Source organism: Nansenia antarctica (assembly GCF_963989245.1).
Source record: "Nansenia antarctica genome assembly, chromosome: 3".
NCBI classification, from domain to species: Eukaryota; Metazoa; Chordata; class Actinopteri; order Argentiniformes; family Microstomatidae; genus Nansenia; species Nansenia antarctica.
The window spans coordinates 52,062-79,303 of record NC_137688.1 but is presented as its reverse complement, the minus strand read 5'-3'; the positions used below and the strand labels follow the sequence as shown (position 1 = coordinate 79,303).

The window sequence follows — 27,242 nt, the reverse complement described above, 5'->3', positions numbered from 1 at the left end:
TACTCAGTTGCAAACATGTCGGCTTTAAATGAGGGAGAACAGATTTATTTCCAAAACTCTAAAAGAAGGTTAAAGACGCGTCCCCAACCCTTTAGATCCCTCTGTGGAGAGACAGGGTTCAACAAGTCAAATGTAAGACCTTTTAAGACCTTTTTTTGACCTGTTTGAATATAATTTTAGATCTATATACACACCAAATTATAGCTTTGTGTCATCCTCGAGGTGATGAAATTAGGGATTTCACTGCCATACAGACAAAAAAGGAAGCGAATTGGCTTTTTTTGGGTTCCAGCTTGATTCATTTCCGTGTAAATAGATGTGGTCGGACTGATTTCCTTGCAGGATCTCATTTTTAAGACCTAGCACCTCATGTTTAGACCAAAGTAAGACCTTTTTAGCCCTTATAAATCGGATTGCTGGATTTTAGACTTAAAGGCTTTTTAAGACCAGCGCGGGAACTCTGGAGAGAGGTTCCATGTGGCACCACAACTAAAACATCGTCTTCAGTGTGACATCATGTTTCTATGCTCAGCTAACATCAGTCTTCAGTGTGACATCATGTTTCTATGCTCAGCTAACATCAGTCCAACACGTCCTCATGACAAAGCATTGCATTGCCTCAACACGGCAAATATGCTTTATAATGAAGGAGGCCGGCCTAGAGGAAGGACCTGGGACAATAGCATATACTCATAATATATATGTATATAATAATATAATAGTATATAATAGCATATACTCATAATATATATATATATATGTATATAATAGTATATCATAGTATATACTCATCCAATTATCCAAACAACGTTTCATGTACCATGTTATTCTCAGTTTCAAATGTTCATATGAATAAACTGCGCCTCTAGTGGTTGATATGAATATTGCTTTTAGACGTGTTTACTCGTCGGATCACTACATGTGCCATAAACACGGTACATTCATTGTGTTCGTTCACAAGTAGGCTACAGCATCTACAATTGCATACAAATAAAATAGTATCTAGTCTCATTCACTAAATGTCACGATCAAGGACGAAATTAATCGATGTTTTGATCGAACAGCGATGAAATGAGAAATGTCCCTTTGACAGCTATTAATGACAAACCGTTGTAAACTTGGTTTAGTTTGACATGAAAAACACAAATCCGAAGGTAAACATCTGCTAACCAACAACACACACACGTCTTACTGAATGACACCAAATGTAGAAAATGAATAACATGTAAAGATATAACCCGTAACAGCGTTAGTGAGATAAAGATATAACCTGTAACAGCATTAGTGAGATAAAGATTAGATATAACCTGTAACAGCGTTAGTGAAAAGTAATAACATGTATAAAGATATAAACCTGTGCGGCGCTACCAGCAGTGTGTCATTGTTCAGCGCAGGGGTTACTGTCGGTCATCCGCGCACGGTCCATATGGATACATACATACAACATATTCATACGGTCCATATGGATACATACATACAACATATTCATACGGTCCATATGGATACATACATACAACATATTCATACGGTCCATATGGATACATACATACAACATATTCATACGGTCCATATGGATACATACATACAACATATTCATACGGTCCATATGGATACATACATACAACATATTCATACGGTCCATATGGATACATACATACAACATATTCCCAACACAACATCTCACCCAGTTGACATAAAAGCATGTCAAACCTCCCAGTCCTCCAGCAGGTTTATAAAAGCATGCCAAACCTCCCAGTCCTCCAGCAGGTTTATTGAGACAGAATCACAGATGATTATTCTTGTAAACAAGCGCAGCGGCTCGAGGGGAACACCGAGGCTCCGTGGACATTATTTACATTGATTACTATAATCTATCAGTTACCTAGTATCTAATATCCAACAGCTCGGTTCTGTGAACAAATCATAAATACAAAAGTTGTTCTTAATTGATGATGATGATGGTAAACAAAGAGCCAAACACTAAACAACTCACACACACAAAAAACAACCAACCTTTTTTTTTCCCGAAAGCTGCGAATTTCTGTTCTTTCAGTGTTCATAAATTGTAATTCCTTAAATAGGAAAAGGGTCAATTGAATCGTGTTTTGTTGACCGTTTCAGCCGCCGCTATTCTCCTCTATGCTTCTCTCTCTCCTCTCTCTGCTCTCTGCACCGTGTCCCTCCTCTAACAGAGGTGCTCCTCTCTCTCCTCTCTGCACCGTGTCCCTCCTCTAACAGAGGTGCTCCTCTCTCTCCTCTCTCTCCTCTCTGCACCGTGTCCCTCCTCTAACAGAGGTGCTCCTCTCTCTCCTCTCTCTCCTCTCTGCACCGTGTCCCTCCTCTAACAGAGGTGCTCCTCTCTCTCCTCTCTCTCCTCTCTGCTTCTCTCTCTCCTCTAACAGAGGTGCTCCTCTCTCTCCTCTCTCTCCTCTCTGCCCTGTGTCCCTCCTCTAACAGAGGTGCTCCTCTCTCTCCTCTCTCTCCTCTCTGCACCGTGTCCCTCCTCTAACAGAGGTGCTCCTCTCTCTCCTCTCTCTCCTCTCTGCACCGTGTCCCTCCTCTAACAGAGGTGCTCCTCTCTCTCCTCTCTGCCCCGTGTCCCTCCTCTGACAGAGGCGCTCCTCTCTCTCCTCTCTGCACCGTGTCCCTCCTCTAACAGAGGTGCTCCTCTCTCTCCTCTCTCTCCTCTCTGCACCGTGTCCCTCCTCTAACAGAGGTGCTCCTCTCTCTCCTCTCTCTCCTCTCTCTCCTCTCTGCACCGTGTCCCTCCTCTAACAGAGGTGCTCCTCTCTCTCCTCTCTCTCCTCTATGCACCGTGTCCCTCCTCTAACAGAGGTGCTCCTCTCTCTCCTCTCTCTCCTCTCTGCACCGTGTCCCTCCTCTAACAGAGGTGCTCCTCTCTCTCCTCTCTGCCCCGTGTCCCTCCTCTGACAGAGGCGCTCCTCTCTCTCCTCTCTGCACCGTGTCCCTCCTCTAACAGAGGTGCTCCTCTCTCTCCTCTCTCTCCTCTCTGCACCGTGTCCCTCCTCTAACAGAGGTGCTCCTCTCTCTCCTCTCTGCACCGTGTCCCTCCTCTAACAGAGGTGCTCCTCTCTCTCCTCTCTGCCCCGTGTCCCTCCTCTGACAGAGGCGCTCCTCTCTCTCCTCTCTGCACCGTGTCCCTCCTCTGACAGAGGTGCTCCTCTCTCTCCTCTCTGCCCTGTGTCCCTCCTCTAACAGAGGTGCTCCTCTCTCTCCTCTCTCCCCTCTCTGCACCGTGTCCCTCCTCTAACAGAGGTGCTCCTCTCTCTCCTCTCTGCACCGTGTCCCTCCTCTAACAGAGGTGCTCCTCTCTCTCCTCTCTGCACCGTGTCCCTCCTCTAACAGAGGTGCTCCTCTCTCTCCTCTCTGCACCGTGTCCCTCCTCTAACAGAGGTGCTCCTCTCTCTCCTCTCTCTGCTCTCTGCACCGTGTCCCTCCTCTAACAGAGGTGCTCCTCTCTCTCCTCTCTGCACCATGTCCCTCCTCTAACAGAGGTGCTCCTCTCTCTCCTCTCTCTCCTCTCTGCACCGTGTCCCTCCTCTAACAGAGGTGCTCCTCTCTCTCCTCTCTGCACCGTGTCCCTCCTCTAACAGAGGTGCTCCTCTCTCTCCTCTCTCTCCTCTCTGCCCCGTGTCCCTCCTCTAACAGAGGTGCTCCTCTCTCTCCTCTCTCTCCTCTCTGCACCGTGTCCCTCCTCTAACAGAGGTGCTCCTCTCTCTCCTCTCTCTCCTCTCTGCCCCGTGTCCCTCCTCTAACAGAGGTGCTCCTCTCTCTCCTCTATGCACCGTGTCCCTCCTCTAACAGAGGTGCTCCTCTCTCTCCTCTCTCTCCTCTCTGCACCGTGTCCCTCCTCTAACAGAGGTGCTCCTCTCTCTCCTCTCTGCACCATGTCCCTCCTCTAACAGAGGTGCTCCTCTCTCTCCTCTCTCTCCTCTCTGCCCCGTGTCCCTCCTCTAACAGAGGTGCTCCTCTCTCTCCTCTCTGCCCCGTGTCCCTCCTCTAACAGAGGTGCTCCTCTCTCTCCTCTCTCTCCTCTCTGCCCCGTGTCCCTCCTCTAACAGAGGTGCTCCTCTCTCTCCTCTCCCTCCTCTCTGCACCGTGTCCCTCCTCTAACAGAGGTGCTCCTCTCTCTCCTCTCTCTCCTCTCTGCCCCGTGTCCCTCCTCTAACAGAGGTGCTCCTCTCTCTCCTCTCCCTCCTCTCTGCACCGTGTCCCTCCTCTAACAGAGGTGCTCCTCTCTCTCCTCTCTCTCCTCTCTGCACCGTGTCCCTCCTCTAACAGAGGTGCTCCTCTCTCTCCTCTCTGCACCGTGTCCCTCCTCTAACAGAGGTGCTCCTCTCTCTCCTCTCTCTCCTCTCTGCCCCGTGTCCCTCCTCTAACAGAGGTGCTCCTCTCTCTCCTCTCCCTCCTCTCTGCACCGTGTCCCTCCTCTAACAGAGGTGCTCCTCTCTCTCCTCTCTGCACCGTGTCCCTCCTCTAACAGAGGTGCTCCTCTCTCTCCTCTCTGCACCGTGTCCCTCCTCTAACAGAGGTGCTCCTCTCTCTCCTCTCTGCCCCGTGTCCCTCCTCTAACAGAGGTGCTCCTCTCTCTCCTCTCTCTCCTCTCTGCACCGTGTCCCTCCTCTAACAGAGGTGCTCCTCTCTCTCCTCTCTCTCCTCTCTCTCCTCTATGCACCGTGTCCCTCCTCTAACAGAGGTGCTCCTCTCTCTCCTCTCTGCACCGTGTCCCTCCTCTAACAGAGGTGCTTCTCTCTCTCCTCTCTGCCCCGTGTCCCTCCTCTAACAGAGGTGCTCCTCTCTCTCCTCTCTCTCCTCTCTGCCCCGTGTCCCTCCTCTAACAGAGGTGCTCCTCTCTCTCCTCTCTCTGCTCTCTGCACCGTGTCCCTCCTCTAACAGAGGCGCTCCTCTCTCTCCTCTCTCTGCTCTCTGCACCGTGTCCCTCCTCTAACAGAGGTGCTCCTCTCTCTCCTCTCTGCACCGTGTCCCTCCTCTAACAGAGGTGCTCCTCTCTCTCCTCTCTCTCCTCTCTGCCCCGTGTCCCTCCTCTAACAGAGGTGCTCCTCTCTCTCCTCTCTCTCCTCTCTCTCCTCTCTGCACTGTGTCCCTCCTCTAACAGAGGTGCTCCTCTCTCTCCTCTCTGCACCGTGTCCCTCCTCTAACAGAGGTGCTCCTCTCTCTCCTCTCTGCACCGTGTCCCTCCTCTAACAGAGGTGCTCCTCTCTCTCCTCTCTGCACCGTGTCCCTCCTCTAACAGAGGTGCTCCTCTCTCTCCTCTCTCTCCTCTCTGCACCGTGTCCCTCCTCTAACAGAGGTGCTCCTCTCTCTCCTCTCTCTCCTCTCTGCACCGTGTCCCTCCTCTAACAGAGGTGCTCCTCTCTCTCCTCTCTGCACCGTGTCCCTCCTCTAACAGAGGTGCTCCTCTCTCTCCTCTCCCTCCTCTCTGCACCGTGTCCCTCCTCTAACAGAGGTGCTCCTCTCTCTCCTCTCTCTCCTCTCTGCCCCGTGTCCCTCCTCTAACAGAGGTGCTCCTCTCTCTCCTCTAACAGAGGTGCTCCTCTCTCTCCTCTCTGCACCGTGTCCCTCCTCTAACAGAGGTGCTCCTCTCTCTCCTCTCTCTCCTCTCTGCACCGTGTCCCTCCTCTAACAGAGGTGCTTCTCTCTCTCCTCTCTCTCCTCTCTGCACCGTGTCCCTCCTCTAACAGAGGTGCTCCTCTCTCTCCTCTCTCTCCTCTCTCTCCTCTAACAGAGGTGCTCCTCTCTCTCCTCTCTCTCCTCTCCCTCCTCTAACAGAGGCGCTCCTCTCTCTCCTCTCTGCACTGTGTCCCTCCTCTAACAGAGGTGCTCCTCTCTCTCCTCTCTGCACCGTGTCTCTCCTCACCTCTGTTAGAGTCTAGTGTGAGAGCATCAGGGTGCAGAGCTCCAGCTGAGGTAACTGTCGGTCAGAAGCACCCGCCGCTGTTTGTGTTTCTCTCTTCTTAAAAGGGAAAGCACGTGCGGCGTAAAAACACTTCTTAAAAGGGTAACATCACCTTATACCAATGCATGGGGTGTTGAATTAGTCAACCATCTTCATGATTTGAACAAATGCAAATGCAAACATACGATATTTTAGTTTTCAGAAAGAAAATAATGGATCTTCAGTGTCCACGGTGCCACATCAGTTGTTCTCCAACTCTGAGTGAAGCTGATGTGTTTTCCAGACCGTGTATCTGAGACTGCACCATGTCGTGAGTTTAGAATGATAAGGTTCTATCTCCGTTTAGAATGATACGGTTCTATCTCCGTTTAGAATGATAAGGTTCTATCTCCGTTTAGAATGATAAGGTTCTATCTCCGTTTAGAATGATAAGGTTCTATCTCCGTTTAGAATGATAAGGTTCTATCTCCGTTTAGAATGATACGGTTCTATCTCCGTTTAGAATGATACGGTTCTATCTCCGTTTAGAATGATAAGGTTCTATCTCCGTTTAGAATGATAAGGTTCTATCTCCGTTTAGAATGATACGGTTCTATCTCCGTTTAGAATGATAAGGTTCTATCTCCGTTTAGGGCAGTTCAGAGATATTGAGCGTCAACGTTTTTACATTCCATTATGTTTTATGAGATGGAACCTTTGTATTTTATGAATTACTAACTCAAAAATGTCAACATTTAAAAAATAACACCACACAGGCGTTAATAAACACCTAATGACACCTGGACTCTCTGGGGACGGTGGTGGAGAGAAGGACTAGGAGTAAGCTGCTGTCCATCAGGGACAACCCCAACCACCCCCTCCATCATGTCCTCGCTGGGCAAACCAGCAGCCGCCGCAGAGGGCGGTTCATTACGATCCGCTCCCGGACGGAGCGATATAAAAAATCATTTATCCCGGCTGCACTAAGACTGTTCAATGGAAACTAAAGTAGCAGTCGGGGTCAAGGCTCCTGAATCTGTATTTATTATTTATTTTAATCACCATCATCACTTTTTTTAGTATTTTAATATAAATAACTATAGCCATCCTTTTAATCCACTTTTATATCAGATCTCACTGTTTTTTATATACTGTACATGGCTGGCCCAGTGTTGTTGTCTGTCCTTTATGTTGTGTTGTGTTGTTATGTGTGGTTTTTAGTGGAGTGGCGTGGCAAAATGAATTTCCCCACGGGGATAAATAAAGTATTTATCTATCTATCTAATGGATCAGATTATGTAAAAAACTCAATTTTGACAAAAATGGAGATAGTGTGGGAGTTGTAACAATGAGACGACAGACGTAGGCTGGAGTCGAGGTTGTTTACTTCTCCTCACTTTCAGATACATGCCAAACATACACTCAGTGACAACAACAATAACATTACCCGAACCGGAAACCCTTGCCTCTTTAACCCCCACTCTTAAAAGGTACAAGCTCTCCTGGGTGAATGTCTCTCCTACTGACTTAATGTGAATCACCACACAGGCCCCCCAGAATTCACCAACCCAGAAGGTAAAAAAAACAAAGATAACCATTAACAGTCCAACTGAACAGTACACACAGCTAACGTGGCGGGGGGCGGATCACGCGGCCGAAACGGCTGCGCTTTACAGGAGGGGGATTAAGGGTGAGAACTGGGACTGGAGCCCGGGCCATGGAAGGGACTGGGGCAGGGACAGAGGTTGGGGCAGGGGGCCGCCCCCGCCGCGGGGGTAGGGCCAACTGAACTGGCTCGTCAATGTTCAAGTGAGCAGGCTTGAGACGGTCTATAGCGACCCGCTCTGACCTGCCCCCCATGTCCACCACAAAGTGCTTAGCGCCCGCCTCCAGGACATGGAAGGGCCCGTCGTAGGGGGGCCGCAGCGGAGCCCGATGGCTGTCGTGTCGGATGAAGACGTACTTGGCCGATGGCAGGTCCCTGGGGACGTAGGACTGGGGGAGGCAGTGGCGTGATGTCGGAATGGGGACGAGGTCATCCACAATGCCCCGGAACACAGTTCTATGAGAGGCGGCCGACCAGGGAGCTGCAGCATCTGGAAGAAACTCCCCAGGGACCCGCAGTGGCTGGCCATACACCAGCTCGGCGGACGAGGCCTGGAGGTCCTCTTTGGGGGCAGAGCGAAGACCGAGCATGACCCACGGGAGGCGGTCCACCCAGCCACTGTCCATCAGGCTGGCCCGAAGAGCGGCCTTCATGTCCCGATGGAACCGCTCACAAAGTCCATTGCCCTGCGGGTGGTATGCCGTAGTGCGGTGGATCTTCACCCCCAGGTGCTCAGCAACCGTAGTCCAGAGCTCCGAGGTGAACTGGGGGCCCCTGTCGCTCGTGATGTCACCTGGTGTGCCAAATGTTCGTATGGGTGTGCCATTAGCGGCGTCCATCTGGGGGCCGTGTCCGCCGGCCATGGTGTCCACGGCCTGTGCTGGCAGGATGCTGCGTTGAGCACCCGAGTCGACCAGCAACCGCCGGCCAGATAAGGAGTCGGCGACGAACAACAGCTTGCAGTCACGGCCGGCGCCCATAGCCGCTAATGAGCGCACAAATCTTCATCAACTGCGTGATGCTATAATGTCAATATGGACCAAACCATCTGAGGAATGTTCAGATTCTCTGCCACGAAGAATGAAGGCGGTTCTGAAGGCAAAAGAGAGGGTCCAAGCCGGTACTAGCAAGGTGTACCTAATAAAGTGGCTGGTGAGTGTATATTATATGACTACTTGCATAGTACCTGATTACTTAAACACTACCTGACTACTACTGTATCATATTGCATTTTTTATTGCATCTTATTGTATTTTGCACTATTGATTGACTACCATCACTTTATTATTACTTTATTATTACTTACCCTACTTATTTTACTCTACTCTATTATTGTGATTTTGTATCTTGCTGCAATGCCAATGTTGAGGAACCTTGTGTACTAACCCTAACCCTCTGGTTAGGCCATCACATGGGTGGTTAGCCAATCACATGGGTGGTTAGACAATCACATGGGTGGTTAGGCCATCACATGGGTGGTTAGCCAATCACATGGGTGGTTAGCCAATCACATGGGTGGTTAGCCAATCACATGGGTGGTTAGGCCATCACATGGGTGGTTAGGCCATCACATGGGTGGTTAGCCAATCACATGGGTGGTTAGCCAATCACATGGGTGGTTAGGCCATCACATGGGTAGTTAGCCAATCACATGGGTGGTTAGGCCATCACATGGATGGTTAGGCCATCACATGGGTGGTTAGCCAATCACATGGGTGGTTAGCCAATCACATGGGTGGTTAGGCCATCACATGGGTAGTTAGGCCATCACATGGGTGGCGTTACACTGTGGTGGTTGAAGGTCTTGTAATCAAAGAGCCGGCTGTTGTCCTGCTGATCATGCTGCTGTTGCAAAGGACTTCCTGTGACCTGTGGATCTACTTCCTGTTGAGTAAACCTTGAAGGTGTCTCTGTTTCCGGCCACCACTTTTGGGAAGTGCTAAACTTCTTCTGTCTGAAATCTGCCTTCCAGACGCACTGCCACTCTGGTATTAAGTTGAGACATGGGCCTGAGGAAGTTCATTCATTCAATCAATCACATGTATTTGTATATCGCCTTTTACAAAGACAATCCTCTCAAAGTGCTTTAAAACCAAAACAATACTCACCAAAATAAACAATGAATACAATACAAACAGTCCTAACCTTTGACCCCCCGAAAGCAAGCCAAGCTAAAACCAGGAGAACCTCCCTGGGAGGAGGACCTCTGGAGAGGGACCTCCTCTCCTCCTGACCCTGACCTCTGACCCTGACCCTGACCTCTGACCCTGACCCTGACCTCTCCTCCTGACCCTAGGTGCTGACCTCCTGACCCTAGGTGCTGACCAGCAGTAGCCGTATGTGAAATGAAGAGTTCAGAGTTGTCAGTTCTGCATCCAGAGTGTTTGTTTGTTTAACTGGTTGGATCTTCCTGGCTGGTTTACACTGATGCAGCTGAACCTCAGTAAAGCCTTTATACGCGCTGCCGTCTTAAGAGAACATTTATGATATACAGCCTGTGGGGGGGGCTGATGTGGTCAGAGGAACCAGAAGATGGGTTGGAAACGGAAAGCTTTTGGAGAGAATTTGTTTTTCGAGCTTTATCTTTACAAATGATGTCTACAAAACAAATGATGTCTACAAAACGTGCAGACGGAATAGAATATTATCCATTAAGCCTGTCAAAAGAGGAAATAAAATGGCTACACACGACTGAACTATTAAAATAAATACACCATCGTCATGATTTCTATGCCAACAACAATATGTTTGCAAAAACAGACAAAAAAAACATCAAAATCTAACGCATTGAAAATGAAACATCACAGCATTGAGCTTCTTCCTCAAACATCGATGCATGTTGTTGTTTTGGACCGGATGCACTGACGACGTGTCTCACAGATCAACAACAGAGTCTTATTAGAGAGATCATTACAATCATGTTACTAATTGAATCCACTTCTCAAGAGACATGTGAGGAGTCAGACATTAGTAACGCACTGGGGAGGTTATTGTCGGTTATTATTGTGTTCTCCAGGTGTGACGAGCTCGGGCACACAGACACACAGACACACACACACACACACACACACACACACACACACACACACACACACACACACACACACACACACACAGACACACAGACACACACACAGGCACACGGGCACACACACAGGCACACAGACACACAGACACACACACACACAGAGACACACAGACACACACAGACACACACACACACACAGGCACACAGACACACACACAGACACACAGACACACACACACACACACACACACACACACACACACACACACACACACACACACACACACACACACACACACACACAGACACACAGAGGCACGTGCCTGCGGAGGCCTGCTTGTCCGATAGTAACCTCGGCAGAGCGCAGAGACAGCATGTGGGGCGGGGGTTTTACATGGCTAAATATAGACAGCAGCAGGCTAATAAATGCAAAACAAGTCACTGCCGTGCCGCCGTGCACTTATAACATAGCCTGACTGCAATCTATGGAGGTGACCGTTATTGTTAAATGCCTGGTTGATGCCATCCGATTGCTGCTTGCTTGGATATAAATCATTGCAAAACAAACCTAAATGAATGCTCGAAATCATTTCACGCACATATGAATGATATCCTTTTTCTGTTCAAAGCAATCGATATGCAATGAATGGGAGAGGCAGCACGACTGATAAACAAGGTAGTCTATATAGGTAGCCTTATTCATTGCATTTGAACCGAAGACGCTTGAGAAACAGCGAGCGTGCGCCTCCTCTGTTTGACCGACAGTAACCCCGCTCACAGAACTGGGTGAAAGGGGAATGATGTCATCTGTCTGTGGAGCAGAATGCAGTAGCTGCCTGGTTACTGTTACTGGGACAGGAGCTCAGGAAATACTTATATACATACACACACAATATTCAACATGTATTGTAGCCGATGCCAGTTCTATAAAGCCGAGACGATATATACATGTATATATATATCTGAGATATAGATATATTTATATAGGGTTTTATATATATATGTATAGACGCATAAAGACCGTAGGGTATATTTGACCCATAAAGACCGTAGGGTATATTTGACCCATAAAGACCGTAGGGTATATTTGACCCATATTTGTGGAACAAAAGACAACAAGCCTTCTCTATTTGAACGACCACATCAACCATGAGGTGGACTCGGGCAAGTACTGCGGCATGGTCATGCTGGACCTCCAGAAGGCCTTCGACACAGTAGATCACCACATATTGTTAGATAAACTGAAAGCAATTGGGTTCGATAGAACATCGGTGGGCTGGATGCAATCCTACTTAGAGGGGAGGGAACAGGTGGTTAGTGTGAACGGAACACTGTCCCCCCCCCTCCCAGTGACCTGCGGCGTTCCACAAGGAAGCATATTGGGACCCTTACTGTTCCTAATATATGTGAATGACATGTCATCAGCATGTGATTGCAATCTGTTCCTGTTCGCGGATGACTCGGCTCTGCTGGTCTCTGACAGGGACATATTGCAGGTGGAAAAAGCGCTAAGCACTGAACTGAGTAGAATCTGCATCTGGCTAGCTGACAATAAACTATCAATACACCTAGGTAAAACTGAAACCATCCTATACGGATCCCCATCTAAACTCAGAAAGGCTGAACATTTTAAAATAAAAGTGGGTAACATTAATATCACAAGAAAAGAGGATATTACATACCTGGGCTCCATCTTAGAGGCAAATCTTTCCGGAGATAGAATGGCAGCAAAAGTAATCAAAAAAGTGAACCATAGAACTAGATTCTTGTACAGGATATCCTCACTTGTCAGTAAAAACACACTGAGGACCCAATCAGGAGCTCTCATTCAATGTCACTTCGACTATGCCGTAACATCATGGTACTATAGAACCACAAAGGCCCATAAAACAAGACAGCCCAAAATAAACTGGTTAGGCTTCTGCTAGGCCTCAACCCTAGGACACATCTAACCGCTGCTCATTTTTTGAGCCTTGATTGGCTACGAGTAGTTGACAGAGTGCAGCAGCTTGCACTGGGCCTGGTCTTCAAGATTCGCTACACCACAAAGACACCCAAGTACCTGTCAACATACTTCCAAAAAGTGAACAACGTCCACACATACAACACCAGAGGAAGCTCCACGAACCACGTTCAACCGCGTTGCACCACAAACAAGGGGTTAAACTCGTTTGCAAACTATGCAGTAAAAATGTGGAACGCCCTTCCTATAATCATAAAGGAGTGCAAAACACTGCCCACCTTCAAAACCACTCTCAAAAAACATTTACAGGAGGCTGCAATCGGTAACTGGACCCTCTAAATCAAAAATCAGATTAAAAGACCCGAACTACCCACTGTACATACTTTGTGTTTTGTCCCCCGCCCCCACCTGTGGTGTATGTCCCCACCTGTCCTACCCGCTGTACATACCTGATGTTTTGTTGTATTGTTCTTCCCATGATGGATGTATTTTTATCTTGTAGATAGTAATAGTTATTTGTCTGTATTATCTTGTAGATAGTACTAGTTTGTTTTGTCGGTCTTACATGTCAATCAATCAATCAAATCGGGACACTGCCGCTGTACATAATGTAGCGAGGTGCGACGCTTCATTCATAAACAAGGAGGTAAAAACAACCGCATGTTGTTCGGTTATGATCAGCGTAAGAAAGGTGTATGTATGTTCATTAGTCTTTAATAAATCTCGACAAGCATCAATGAATTGATCAGTCCCAGTTTGTAGACAAACATGCTCTGGTTAACAGTGTTGTGACAGGCTTGTCAAATCGTTGACTATGGCGCCATCTATTGGACATATGGGTGACATGGTGCATTACAATGTATCTCTGAAGCCGAGTGGAATTACACTCCCCTTGGCTATCTTTACTGACATCTACAGACTCTGGGAAAGTAGATAGTGATACCGATGTGAGGTTAGACAGGCGCAGTGGCTGGTCCAAACCTGGGTAAACCTGGGCCAAACCTGGGTCAAACCTGGGTCAGACCTGGGTAAACCTGGGCCAAACCTGGGTCAAACCTGGGTAAACCTGTGTAAACCTGGGTCAAACCTGGGTAAACCTGGGCCAAACCTGGGTAAACCTGGGCCAAACTTGGGTCAGACCTGGGTAAACCTGGGTCAAATCTGGGTAAACCTGGGCCAAACCTGGGTCAAATCTGGGTAAACCTGTGTAAACCTGGGTCAAACCTGGGTCAAACCTGGGCCAAACCTGGGTAAACCTGTGTAAACCTGGGTCAAACCTGGGTAAACCTGTGTAAACCTGGGTCAAACCTGGGTAAACCTGGGCCAAACCTGGGTAAACCTGGGCCAAACTTGGGTCAGACCTGGGTAAACCTGGGTCAAATCTGGGTAAACCTGGGCCAAATCTGGGTAAACCTGGGCCAAACCTGGGTCAGACCTGGGTAAACCTGGGCCAAACCTGGGTCAAACCTGGGTCAAACCTGGGTCAGACCTGGGTAAACCTGGGCCAAACCTGGGTAAACCTGGGCCAAACCTGGGCCAAACCTGGGTAAACCTGGGTCAAACCTGGGTCAGACCTGGGTAAACCTGGGCCAAACCTGGGTAAACCTGGGTCAAACCTGGGTCAGACCTGGGTCAAACCAGGGTAAACCTGGATAAACCTGGGTAAACCTGGGTACCTCACAGTACTGTGTGTCTGAGTTCACCTCTTAACTCTGGGAGTGGAGAGACAAAAGAAGAAAGATAAATGCTGGCACTGTGTGTGTGTGTGTGTGTGTGTGTGTGTGTGTGTGTGTGTGTGTGTGTGTGTGGACGTCGTGCGGACGTGTGCGGACGTAGCTCCTCTGCCGGAGCGCACCATTCTAAACATCTAAGCGCACACCCGTCGTAACTGCCGCCGTAAATGCAGTAAAGTGCAGAATGATATTGTGGCGATTAGTTTGGACAATGTGTCTGGTTTCAACAATCAAAGTTGCCTTCAAACAAGCACTCCAAAGTGGAAGAGTCTACCGCCAGCAATGGCGTCCCTGCGACCCAACCCCAGAACACCTGTTGGGCAGCAGGGAGACTCGAGAGGACTTCTCTGACTGGGTGCAGCCCCTGAACGAGCAACAGTGGTCGGACTTCCAAGTCCAGGAGAGAGCTTACCGGAGCAGTTTGGCAGACCGGAGCCGCCATGCTGACACCTACGTTTCATCGGGAGATCCGAGAAGCTGGCTCCGTCTCATTTCCCTCTTGAATGGAATATTCTTCGGGAGCGGCGTGTTTGCACCTGAGAACCACTGTGGACACCCAATCAAGGACCCCAATTGAAATAAGCCAGTGGCTTTCTTGGGTTTTTATCCTGTTAGTTGACCTTGTATGTAATATGTACTTTCATGTACCTACTTCTGCAAATCTTCTAATAAAGTTTTCAATCAATCAAAAAAACCCGCTCGGCTTATTGATCAACCCACTGGTCTGGTGCGAATAACATCCTGTGTGTGGCAGAACTGGTTGCTGGCTCAGCACTACTGTAACTGACTGTTTCCATAACGTCAAAATGCACTGTTATTATTTATGTCCTTTCGAATTTTACTTTGTATGTGGACATAAATAAAGTATTTAAAATGTGTGTGTGTGTGTGTGTGTGTGTGTGTGTGTGTGTGTGTGTGAGTGTGTGTGTGTGTGTGTGTGTGTGTGTATAACCTTGTGAGAACAGGAAGGTTAACTCACTGTGGTGTGTAGGGGGGCATGCCTGGGGTGTGCATCCAGCTGTTCCAGTCAACCTTGTTCAGAATGTCTACCTGAGAGAGAGAGAGAGAGAGAGACAGAGAACGAGAGACAGAGAGAGAGACAGAGAAAGAGAGACAGAGAGACAGAGAGAGAGACTGACAGAGAGAGAGAGAGACAGAGAGACAGAGACAGAGAGAGAGACAGAGAGAGAGACAGAGAGAGAGAAAGAGACAGAGAGAGACAGAGAGAGAGAGAGAGAGAGACAGACAGAGACAGAGAGAGACAGAGACAGAGAGAGAGAGACAGAGAGAGAGAGACAGAGAGAGAGAGACAGAGAAAGAGAGACTGAGAGACAGAGAGACAGAGAGAGAGACTGACACAGAGAGAGAGAGACAGACAGAGACAGAGACAGAGACAGAGAAAGAGACAGAGAGAGAGAGAAAGAGAGAGAGAGAGACTGACAGAGAGAGAGAGAGAGACAGAGACAGAGAAAGAGACAGAGAGAGACAGAGAGAGAGAGAGAGAGAGACTAATTCAGGGACATTAGCATGAGTCACAATGATCCCCGTCCTCTGATTTCTACCTGGGCTAGCCTCCCGTGGCTGCAGTACCTGCTGGGCTGTGGTACCTGAAGGCTGTGTGAAGGCTGTGTGAAGGCTGTGTGAAGGCTGTGTGAAGGCTGTGTGAAGGCTGTGGTACCTGAAGGCTGTGGTACCTGAAGGCTGTGGTACCTGAGGCAGCTTGTGGCACAACAAGTCCTGGAAGAACAACACAACAGCCACCATCAAGAAGGCACAACAGCGGCTATACACCCTGAGAGTCCTCAGGAAGGAACACAGCAAGCAGGAGATACTGGTGACCTTCTACCGCGGCGCAGTGGAGAGCATCCTCACCTACGGCATCTGCAACTGGTTCTCCAGCTGCACAACCGCGGAGAGAAATGCGCTACAGAGAGTCGTGAGAACAGCACAGAAGATCACCGGCGCCCCCCTCCCCTCTCTGGAAGAGCTGTACAACACACGCTGTCTCAGGAAGGCCTCCAAGATCTCCAGGGACCCAACCCACCCTGGGTACGAACACTTTACCCGGCTGCCCTCGAAAAGGCAGTTCAGGACCTTGGCCGCAAGGACAAACAGACTGAAGAACAGCTTCTACCACAGGGCCGTCCAGACCCTGAACACAGCAAAGACCTAGGTTCTGGGCCCTGGACAGTCGGGACGGATGGATGGCAGCTGCTGGACTGAAAAAATCAGGTGTAGTGCTGAGGCACAAATATGTACATTTCAAGCCTGCAAACTGCGACACTTTAAATAAATGTGCAATAACACTAGTGCAATATGACAACCCTAGTCGTCTATCTGTACAGTATAGTATAGTGGATAGTGTACATAGCCTTTATTTATGTAAACCAGCTCCTTCCCTTCTTGTGATTTTTTTTCTTTCCTAACACCAGGGGAGCCACCCCTCCTAAATTTCGTTGTTTGGTACCTGTACTGTAGCAATGACAATAAAGAACATTCATTCATTCATTCATCAGCTGTTTCTAGGCTTCAGTCAGGATGACGGGCTTGACCTATCATTACGACAACTGATTGTCCTTTCTCCATCTACAACCATAGATATGATATACATTATCTATGAGGTACCCCCTGTAGGCCTACTGTATATTGACTCCTTAAATGAATGAATGAATGAATGAATGAATGGTAAATATATGTTGGATCAAAACGATTATTTAAATGGTACTTAAAATGTATCAGCTGTTTTTACATTACATTTATGATTTTTTATTTTTAAATGGAACTTTAAACGTGTGTCTTTTTGTTACCATGTTTTTGTTGACCTTTTGGTGCGGTATGTATTTACTTTTCGATCCTTGGTTAATACCAGCCTCCACGGCCAGGGGGCGACACGCAGCGAGTATGCAACACTTTCTGTCACCGTTCAGAATTTCATAGAAGAAGAACAGAACAAACATGGTGGAAGAACAAAAGGTGTATTGTAGTGATGGCGAGATGAAGCTTCTTGAACTGTTGAAGCTTTCCATCAAATTGCGTCACACTTGGACCGAAGCTTCATGTTGCTTCATTTGCTCTACTGCGCCATCAAGTGGACAATAAATTTATAGCAGGCAGAGTGATAATGACACCGTGGATTTGGTGTGTGAAGCTTTGAATTGAATAAATGTGCTTGTGTTACTAGGAACAACAACATTTTATTCATTTTTATTTAAAAATAACAATTTCCCCACAGTGCTGGGCTTCAGGCGGTTTCTTTTTTTTGAGACGATTTCACCTGCTTTTGAAAATATCCTTTCACAGGGCACAGATGAAGCTGGGGTACATAGATAATTAACGGCAAGTTTATACAAATTAGGATACACATGTTTGTGTTCTTCCCAATACTGTAGGGGGTTCTGCATCCTTTCGATGTTTGGTTCAGCCAGGTAGGTATGGACCTCCACTGTTGCATCTGCAGTTACATTTTGGGTCCTCGCCTGCAGGACTGTGGTGTCTAAACGACGCCACAGTTTGTTACCTAAAACAGACAAACAGGCTGTCAGTGTCAGTGAATATATACAATAAGACAATTAGAATGTATCCAGTATACATTACCTTGAGTCAGAGGCTGCGAAGCTTCTGATATGGGGGGTTGTGATGACGAGGAGGAGCCAAATCCGAGCCACTTCCCGAATCGTACGTCATCAACACACGCCTCGGTACGCGCTTCACAAAAATCTGCCTCTGTTACTCGATACACGCTCCGAAGCGTCGGCTTCATCTCGCCATCACTAGTGTATTGATTAGAAGTTTATCTCACACACTAAACCTTTACATTTACACAGACACTTCACCACACGTTTAATAACTTTAATATCGTGTTTGGGCCATTTCACCACAGTTTAATAACGTGTTTGGGACTGCAGAGATGTGGGACACGTGCGTGTTGCATCGCAGGGTGAGCTCCATCCTGGAGGTCGCAGCAGCAGAGGTAAGTAAGTAAGTTATTTATATATTATATATATATTTATAAAGCACCTTAGTTACAAAGTGCTGTACAGTGGACATCACATAAAAACAATCAGGTAAAAACAAGTTAACACAAGGCACATAAGGGCATAAGAGCAATAACACAACAAGAGATAAAACAAAACAATGACCTGTAGAAGTGGGTCAGGTGAAAATGTCATGGAATAAAGTGCAAACAAAACAGGTGTGTTTTTAACAAGTTCTTAAAACAAAACAACAGGTCTGCAGGCTGGTGGCAGAGCGGCACGGAGCTGAAGCGTCTCAGAGCAACAGCGAGATCACCCGTCTGAAGGAGAGGCTGAGGCTGGCTGAGAGGAGGAACAACCCGCAGACCCCCGTCAGCCCCTCCAGACTGGCTGAGAGGAGGAATCAGACCCCCGTCACCCCCTCCAGGAGTAACCCGCAGACCCCCTCCAGCCCCTCCACCCCCTCCAGCTGCGTGTCTGCAGGCGAGGCCGGCGACAGCGACTGTGAAGGTGGGCGACATGTCACTGTTCTGTTTCACAAGCAAGGAAAAAGTACTCTGTTAAACCTCCCTCTCTTGCAATGTACAGGGGTCGTGTGTTTCCATCAGGGGAAAGTGCCCCTAACCCCATCCTGAGATGGTTTACGTCTTGCAATAGCCTAACTGAAACGAAAGTAGTGTATTTCAGTGGTTGTCAAACCTCTCCTCTAGTAATGTAACCCTGTCATAGGGGATGAGGCTGTTCTGGTGAGTAATGTAACCCTGTCATAGGGGATGAGGCTGTTATGGTGAGAGACGACGTCCCCTCAGACACGCCTGTTTCTCCGGAGACCGAAGTCGTAGCATCCGTGACACCTGTCCCACCTGTCCAACCTGTCCCACCGAACACCATGACGACCAGTTCCACTGAGAACACCATGACGACCAGTTCCACTGAGAACACCATGACGACCAGTTCCACTGAGAACACCATGACGACCAGTTCCACTGAGAACACCATGAAGGGGAAACTGGTAAGAAATCTCATTCTTTTCTATCGTGACTGACAACCCTAACCCTAACCCTGACAACGAGCTTAAAGTTCTGCTTATTTGGTTATTTAATCTGCTTTTCATAAGGTGGAGAAAGCAAAACTTTTTTTTTATACAAAGCATTTCTTTCTGCATTTCACTGTTTTAGCCCCAGTGTGTAAACCACTGGACAACACACATGACACACTACTATCCCATCTACCTTGCTAGAGGACAACCCAGGCTTATTTAGATGAATCCCGTTAAATTATAAAGAAATAAATAGAATAGAAGACCCCCTGTACAGTTTCCCCAATGTCATAATAATAATAACCACAACTATCCCTAACGAGGACGACCGCCGAAGGCCCCAGCCAGGCCTGAGCATAGATACACATAGTTCACATAGTTCACATAGATACACATAGATACACATAGATACACATAGATACACATAGATACACATAGACACACATAGACACACATAGACACACATAGATACACATAGATACACATAGATACACATAGTTACACATAGATACACATAGTTCACATAGATACACATAGATACACATAGTCAGGGGTGCACATAACTTTTTGGGGCCAGTGCTCAGAGGAGCACCTAGGGATGCTGCTTGGTGCTCCCCGAGCTCGCGAGTCACGACCCGTCCCACAGGATGGATAAAAAAGGGATACATGGATATATTATTAGCAAAACGACATTTATTCATAAATAAAGATGAACGACAAAATTATTGTGTGCAAAACAAAAGAAACAAATGCAAAATCAAATGACTGCTCTTTAAGAATGAAAGACTGTCAGACTCCTTTAAACACAATGAAATCAACTGACATCTCTTTAAGCACTAACTGAATGTCTGTTCTTTAAACACACTGAAATAAACTGACATCTCTTTAAGCACTAACTGAATGTCTGTTCTTTAAACACACTGATATAAACGGACATCTCTTTAAGCACTAACTGAATGTCTGTTCTTTAAACACACTGAAATAAACTGACATCTCTTTAAGCACTAACTGAATGTCTGTTCTTTAAACACACTGATATAAACGGACATCTCTTTAAGCACTGCTCTGTAAACACTGAAATCAACTTTTCCACATAAAAAAAGAAGAAAAAAAAAAGAGCTGTTGGTGCGCAAGAGCGCCTTCATGCGGCTGATTTGCCGCGCAGCATGCATTTTGGCAAGGCATGCGCACTGGCGCACCAGTTATGTGCACTAGGGATGGACGGTTTCCAATTATTGAAACCGAAAAACCGTCAGAGAGTAAAACCGCGGTTTTCCGGTTAACCGAAAAATACATTTAAAAAAAAAGGGGAAAAAAAAGTTTTTTTTTAATAAATAAAAAAAAAGAGCGCCAATTTCAAATTATTGAGCCCTACTGCTACAATACACTCATGTCGAACACCATTAAAACACCGTAAGCACAGTCGCAACACATTTAGGCTACTTAGTTTCACAAATATAAGTGGAAAGGCAGACTTTTGTAAGCTACACCATACATGAAAACACATGAACACTTAACACACCAGCTCCGCTGATCCAGGGTGCACGCCTGCACGGAAGATCATCTCTTGGAACAGCGTCTTCAAAGTTTCAGCTGCTGCTCAATGTATTTAAATATTTGGATACTGCTCAATAATCACTGAAATATTAGACTTAGAATTATGCAGTGAACATACTTAAAGCTTTTCATAAAAACCACATGCCGCGAGACTGACTCGTCCTGAACTGTCGTAAGTCAATCAACAAAGAATGCCCCATCAAAATAAAAGTGCCCATGGTAGAGCTGTCAAAATAGAGCTTTCAAAATAAATGTACTAATACAGATAGAGATAAATACAGAACTACCTTTGCGTCACTAAGTGACCGCGTATCTTCTGTCATCACTTTCAGTAGCGCCTTCACACACAGTGGCGCTGTGCACAAACACTCTTGATCCGTATAGCTCTTGTTTTATTATATTGTGGTTTAGTAAATACTGCACTTGGAGTTACATTCAATGCATGATTTGTGCTATAGAACATAAATAAAGTTTGATTGGTTGATTGATATCAAATCAAATCATATTTTATTTCTATAGCGCATTTCTCACAAAAGTGACCCAATGCGCTTTACAGAGAGCAGCGAAAATGATCTTATTAAATGTAAGCGAGTAATTGTAAAAAAACTTTCCTATCTACCAATAACTGAAGGCAACTATCTTTCCCATGGAGTGATTCGTTACCCTTAAATATAATCCCAATTAGATATTAATCCTCAGTTATTCTTCACAACTGACCAAACCTCTCACTCATTGCGCGGCAGATTCAGACTGTATCATTGTTATTTTCACACACGACAAACATGTGACATGTTCCAGTTTTATTCTTATTCTATTTTATTCTTCAAAAAAAAAAAAAAAAAAAATCCGGTTTCAGACGGTTTTGATAAAAAAACGTTTCTATTTTTATAAACCCCGGTTTTCGGTTTAACCGAAAAACCGTCCATCCCTAATGTGCACCCCTGCACATAGTTACACATAGTTCACATAGTTACACATAGTTACACATAGATACACATAGTTACACACAGATACACATAGATACACATAGTTACACATAGTTCACATAGTTCACATAGTTCACATAGTTACACATAGTTACACATAGATACACATTAGACACACATAGACACATATAGTTACACATAGTTCACATAGATACACATAGTTCACATAGTTACACATAGTTACACATAGTTACACACAGATACACATAGATACATATAGTTACACATAGTTCACATAGACACACATAGACACACATAGATACACATAGATACACATAGATACATATAGACACACATAGATACACATAGATACACATAGTTACACATAGACACACATAGATACACATAGTTACACATAGACACACATAGATACACATAGTTACACATAGACACACATAGACACACATAGACACACATAGACACACACAGATACACGTAGATACACATAGTTCACTTTTAAACTTAAACTTAAGGGGTGGCTTAAACTAAACCACATTTGTGATCATGAGTAATCATGCTCATTTCAGGCACTCCTCGTAAACACTGTTTTTAATTATATTCGTCACTTTGTCATGTATCTGTGTATTGCCTCGTTTTGTATTGTATTGCAATGTTGCGTCATTCTGCTGTGCCTGCTTATCTTGTATTGTCTTGCTTTGTCTTGTATGGTCATGTACTTGTATTGTCATGTAGTGTATAATTGCCTGTTGTGTCGTTTCGTTGTGCTTGCTGATGTTTTTAATGACACTACACCTTTCATTGTGTAATAGCCTGCTCAGGGACTACAGATGGGAATTAGCTCATCAGCTAACTCTGACACATTTACATTGATGTGGAAACTGATTTGTTGATTAATGTGCACTGTCCCTGGTAAATAAATAAATAAAAAGGCAGACTTTTTCCTGCTATGACTGGTGGACAGAGGATTCCCTCTACATACTCAGATGTATTTGTAGCTTTGGACAAAGGCGTCTGCTAAATGCCTGAAATGTAACGTTCATTACTGACCGTCTTTCTCACCCGCTGACCGTCGTCCCATTGGTCCATGTGTGCGTGCGTGGCGTCAGCAGCATGTGACCTGCTTCAGAGTGGGAGAGACGCCCAGGATCCAGCAGTGCTCCTCCTGCTGCTCGCTGTACCACTGCCCCTTCTGCCAGCCGGCCGTGTTCAGACCCAAGGAGTTCCACAGGGTGGTGCCGCACATCCAGAGCCACCTGCGCTCTGCCATTCAGAACCAGGGTAGGACACCATGTCATAGGACACCATGCCGTAGGACACCATGCTGTGACGTTAGAATTATAAGGTTCTATCTCAATTTTTGTCAGAATTGAGTTTTTTTACATAATCTGATCCATTAGGTGTTTATTAATGCCTGTGTGGTGTTCTTTTTTTAAATGTTGACATTTTTGAGTTAGTAATTAATAAAATACAAAGGTTCCATCTCACAAAACACAATGGAATGTAAAAACTTTGACGCTCAATATCTCTGAACTGCCCTAAACGGAGATAGAACCTTATCATTCTAAACGGAGATAGAACCTTATCATTCTAAACGGAGATAGAACCTTATCATTCTAAACGGAGATAGAACCGTATCATTCTAAACTGAGATAGAACCTTATCATTCTAAACGGAGATAGAACCTTATCATTCTAAACGGAGATAGAACCTTATCATTCTAAACTACCCTAGACGGAGATAGAACCTTATCATTCTAAACTACCCTAGACGGAGATAGAACCTTATCATTCTAAACGGAGATGGAACCTTATCATTCTAAGCTCACGATGTCACCCACCAGTCACCACAGCAACACAACAACATACCACTCATAATGGATTGTTTTGCTTTCTCATTTGAGATATCGTGTGTACTTTGATAAAAAATAAAAATAAAAAATAAACTTTTGAAACTATAATGTAGTATTTCTTTATCACATTCCCTAAACAGTTAGCTACTAACAAACTAAGAGGGTGCTGTTTTATTATGAAGACATTCACAGTGATCCTTCCACGCCTCTGCCTGTGTGTCTTTCAGACTTCATCATCTACAAGTGCAACTTGACGTGCAGAAACTCTGGACACTTTCACTGCTGCTACTGTGGAGAGACCAGAATCAATAAATTGCAAATTCAAAGACATCTCCCACTCTGCAGGCAGCGTCCACCCCCCCCTGCCCACTCCCAACCCCACGCACCCCCTCCACCCTCCCAACCCCACGCACCCCCTCCCCCCTCCCAACCCCACGCACCCCCTGCCCCTCCTGCCCAGCCCCCTGCCCCGCGTGGCCCTCCGCGCCCCACACCTGGCGCTCTGACAGCTCAGGACACAGATGTTTCCTGTTCCTCCACTCCAGTGGCAAAGCCGCCAGACATTTCTGCACTGGAGAAACCTGACAGTGACACCTCCAGCAGTCAGCATCCATTTGCCCCAGCAAGCCTAAACACATCTAAACACATGGAATCAGAACACATAGAATCAGAACACATAGAATCAGAACACATGGAATCAGAACACATGGAATCAGAACACATGGAATCAGAACACATGGAATCAGAACACATGGAATCAGAACACATGGAATCAGAACACATAGAATCAGAACACATGGAATCAGAACCCTCATCCCCAGAAGCGTACAGCACCCCAACTCCGCAGACGGAGGTGTCCATCGTTCAGAAACCCTCTGCCCACCATGTTGAACCCTCTGCCCACCATGTTGAACCCTCTGCCCACCATGTTGAACCCTCTGCCCGCCATGTTGAACGACCCGTCTTTCCCCCGGTTCAGAGTTCTACAACCACGACGCTGAAAACTGAATCACAGAGCAGAGAGGGGTTGGAACTCTGCAGGGAGGTGACCAGAGACTTCAAGGTGCAGTGCGACCACTGCGGCATCATCCTGAACAAGAAGAACTTCAAGGTGCACATGAAGAGGAAGCACAAGGAAGAGCTGAGGGCCGCCGAGAAGCAGGAAGACCTGAAGAGACGTCTGGAGGAGTCCAGGACGGGCTTCGTCCGCAAGCACAAGGTCAAAGTTCGCTGCCACCGCTGCGACGTCACCCTGAACAAGAAGAACTTCAAGCTGCACATGAGGAGGAAACACAAGGAGGACGTGAAGTCCACGGCTTTCCAGGAAGCGCTCGACAGATGCCTGGCAGAGCAAGGCCTCTTCGCCGTCGAGAGCTCCCTCCTGCTCGCCTCGCGTCACACGACTCCAGGAGGGAGGAGGGGGGAAGAGCGTGATGATGATGATGACTTCACCCTGGACATGGACCCTGACGCGGGGGGAGAGCGGAGCAGCGCGTCCCCAGACTGCAGCGAGGGCGTCTGGACCCTGGTCACCCAGCAGCCGCAGCAGGGGGAGAGAGTCCTGGCTGCCATGGTAACCACCCACGTTCTTATTCCATCTGATCCATCTGGCTGCCATGGTAACCACCCACGTTCTTATTCCATCTGATCCATCTGGCTGCCATGGTAACCACCCACGTTCTTATTCCATCTGATCCATCTGGCTGCCATGGTAACCACCCACGTTCTTATTCCATCTGATCCATCTGGCTGCCATGGTAACCACCCACGTTCTTATTCCATCTGATCCATCTGGCTGCCATGGTAACCACCCACGTTCTTATTCCATCTGATCCATCTGGCTGCCATGGTAACCACCCACGTTCTTATTCCATCTGATCCATCTGGCTGCCATGGTAACCACCCACGTTCTTATTCCATCTGATCCTCCTGGCTGCCATGGTAACCCACGTTCTTATTCCATCTGATCCATCTGCTCCTCCAGAACTAAACTGTGTTACGATCCTCACAGAGGCCACCAACTGACTTGTTGTTGTTTGTTTACAGAATAGCCAGAGGTATCTTGGCCTGGGGAAGCCTCACCTTCTAGAGGTAAGCACTAGGGTGTAATGATGCTTCTAGAGGTAAGCACTAGGGTGTAATGATGCTTCTAGAGGTAAGCACTAGGGTGGAATGATGCTTCTAGAGGTAAGCACTAGGGTGTAATGATGCTTCTAGAGGTAAACACTAGGGTGTAATGATGCTTCTAGAGGTAAACACTAGGGTGTAATGATGCTTCTAGAGGTAAACACTAGGGTGGAATGATGCTTCTAGAGGTAAACACTAGGGTGTAATGATGCTTCTAGATGTAAACACTAGGGTGTAATGATGCTTCTAGAGGTAAACACTAGGGTGGAATGATGCTTCTAGAGGTAAACACTAGGGTGTAATGATGCTTCTAGAGGTAAGCACTAGGGTGTAATGATGCTTCTAGATGTAAACACTAGGGTGGAATGATGCTTCTAGAGGTAAACACTAGGGTGTAATGGGATTTTTTTTTTTTTTAAAGGGAATTTTCCTGGCTACATAGTGTACAGGTTTTTACTTTTGCCTGCTCGCGGCTCTGTCAGTATTGATTGATTGAGTGACTGATTGACTGAAAATGTTCATTGTGTGAAGCGCATTGAGTTGCATCTTGTAAGAAATGCGCTATACAAATAAAATTTGATTTGATTTTGATTTCATTTGTAATGATGCTTCTAGAGGTAAACACTAGGGTGTAATGATGCATCACCTTCTAGAGGTAGATAAGAAGACAGTTAATTATCGATACAAATAATGTGACGATTCAAAACGATGAAAAATGAATCGCGGTACTCTTTTTAGAAACTGGTATCACACTTTTATTCTATTCATTTATTCCATACTTAAGTTCCTAATATATCTTTTTAGATGTTGGAATGGAATGTTAAGTGCTAACTGCCATGTTTATGTTTATTACCTGTTCACTTGTCTTTCCAGCTTCCTCTGGAGTCTCTGGTGTGGATCTTCAGGGAGGTCATAGGTCAGGACGGGAGGAGAGGCTACTGGAACCTGTCTCTGGTCTGCAAAACCTTCCACACTATCCTGAGCAACGACATCATAAAGAAATACGCAGCAGGCCGAGTGTGTGACTGACTGAAGAGTGGAAGAGTTTTCATCAGGAATCTGTGTTCTTTATCTTGTTTCCCTGTACTGAGTCTCAATAAGAAAGTAATCTAACCTGAAAGGGTAACAGACGTGTTTCGTTGTGTTTGTGAGACGTCCGTTACTGCTACTGCTACTGCTACTGCTACTCCTACTGCTACTGCTACTCCTACTGCTACTGCTACTGCTACTGCTACTACTACTACTACTGCTACTACTGCTACTACTACTGCTACTACTGCTACTACTACTACTACTACTACTACTACTACTACTACTACTACTACTGCTATTACTACTACTGCTGCTACTACTACTACTGCTACTACTATTACTACTACTACCACTACTACCACTGCTACTACTACTGCTACTACTACTACTACTGCTACTACTACTACTACTACTACTACTACTACTACTACTACTGCTGCTGCTGCTACTACTACTACTGCTACTACTAC

The 27,242-nt window shown here is 46.5% G+C and overlaps 2 protein-coding genes across 2 annotated transcripts in view; one reads left to right on the top strand and one right to left on the bottom strand.

The window, feature by feature from the left end:
* LOC308153178 (phospholipid-transporting ATPase ABCA1-like) overlaps nucleotides 1-2,143 on the bottom strand; it is an 84,774-nt gene extending 82,631 nt beyond the window's left edge. The window contains exon 1 of the mRNA XM_080526264.1: nucleotides 2,014-2,143. The gene's annotated coding sequence lies outside the window, so the exon portion shown is untranslated. The remainder of the gene's footprint in view (nucleotides 1-2,013) is intronic.
* On the top strand, nucleotides 45-27,045 carry LOC308153177 (uncharacterized protein). The gene is made up of 8 exons (XM_080526263.1): nucleotides 45-132; nucleotides 18,128-18,217; nucleotides 18,476-18,731; nucleotides 18,992-19,233; nucleotides 22,874-23,042; nucleotides 23,841-25,186; nucleotides 25,660-25,704; nucleotides 26,614-27,045. The coding sequence occupies exons 2-8, from the start codon at nucleotides 18,155-18,157 to the stop codon at nucleotides 26,767-26,769; spliced, it is 2,277 nt and encodes a 758-aa protein (XP_080382389.1). The 5' UTR covers nucleotides 45-132; nucleotides 18,128-18,154; the 3' UTR covers nucleotides 26,770-27,045.
* Nucleotides 27,046-27,242: the final 197 nt, after the last annotated feature.

Excerpts from the sequence above, each read along its gene's own strand:
- LOC308153177 (XM_080526263.1), top strand. The coding sequence starts at position 18,155 with ATGTGGGACACGTGCGTGTTGCATCGCAGGGTGAGCTCCATCCTGGAG. Across the intron at positions 18,732-18,991 it reads CGGCGACAGCGACTGTGAAG|GGGATGAGGCTGTTATGGTG; the intron begins GTGGGCGACATG and ends ACCCTGTCATAG. Across the intron at positions 19,234-22,873 it reads ACACCATGAAGGGGAAACTG|CATGTGACCTGCTTCAGAGT; the intron begins GTAAGAAATCTC and ends TGGCGTCAGCAG.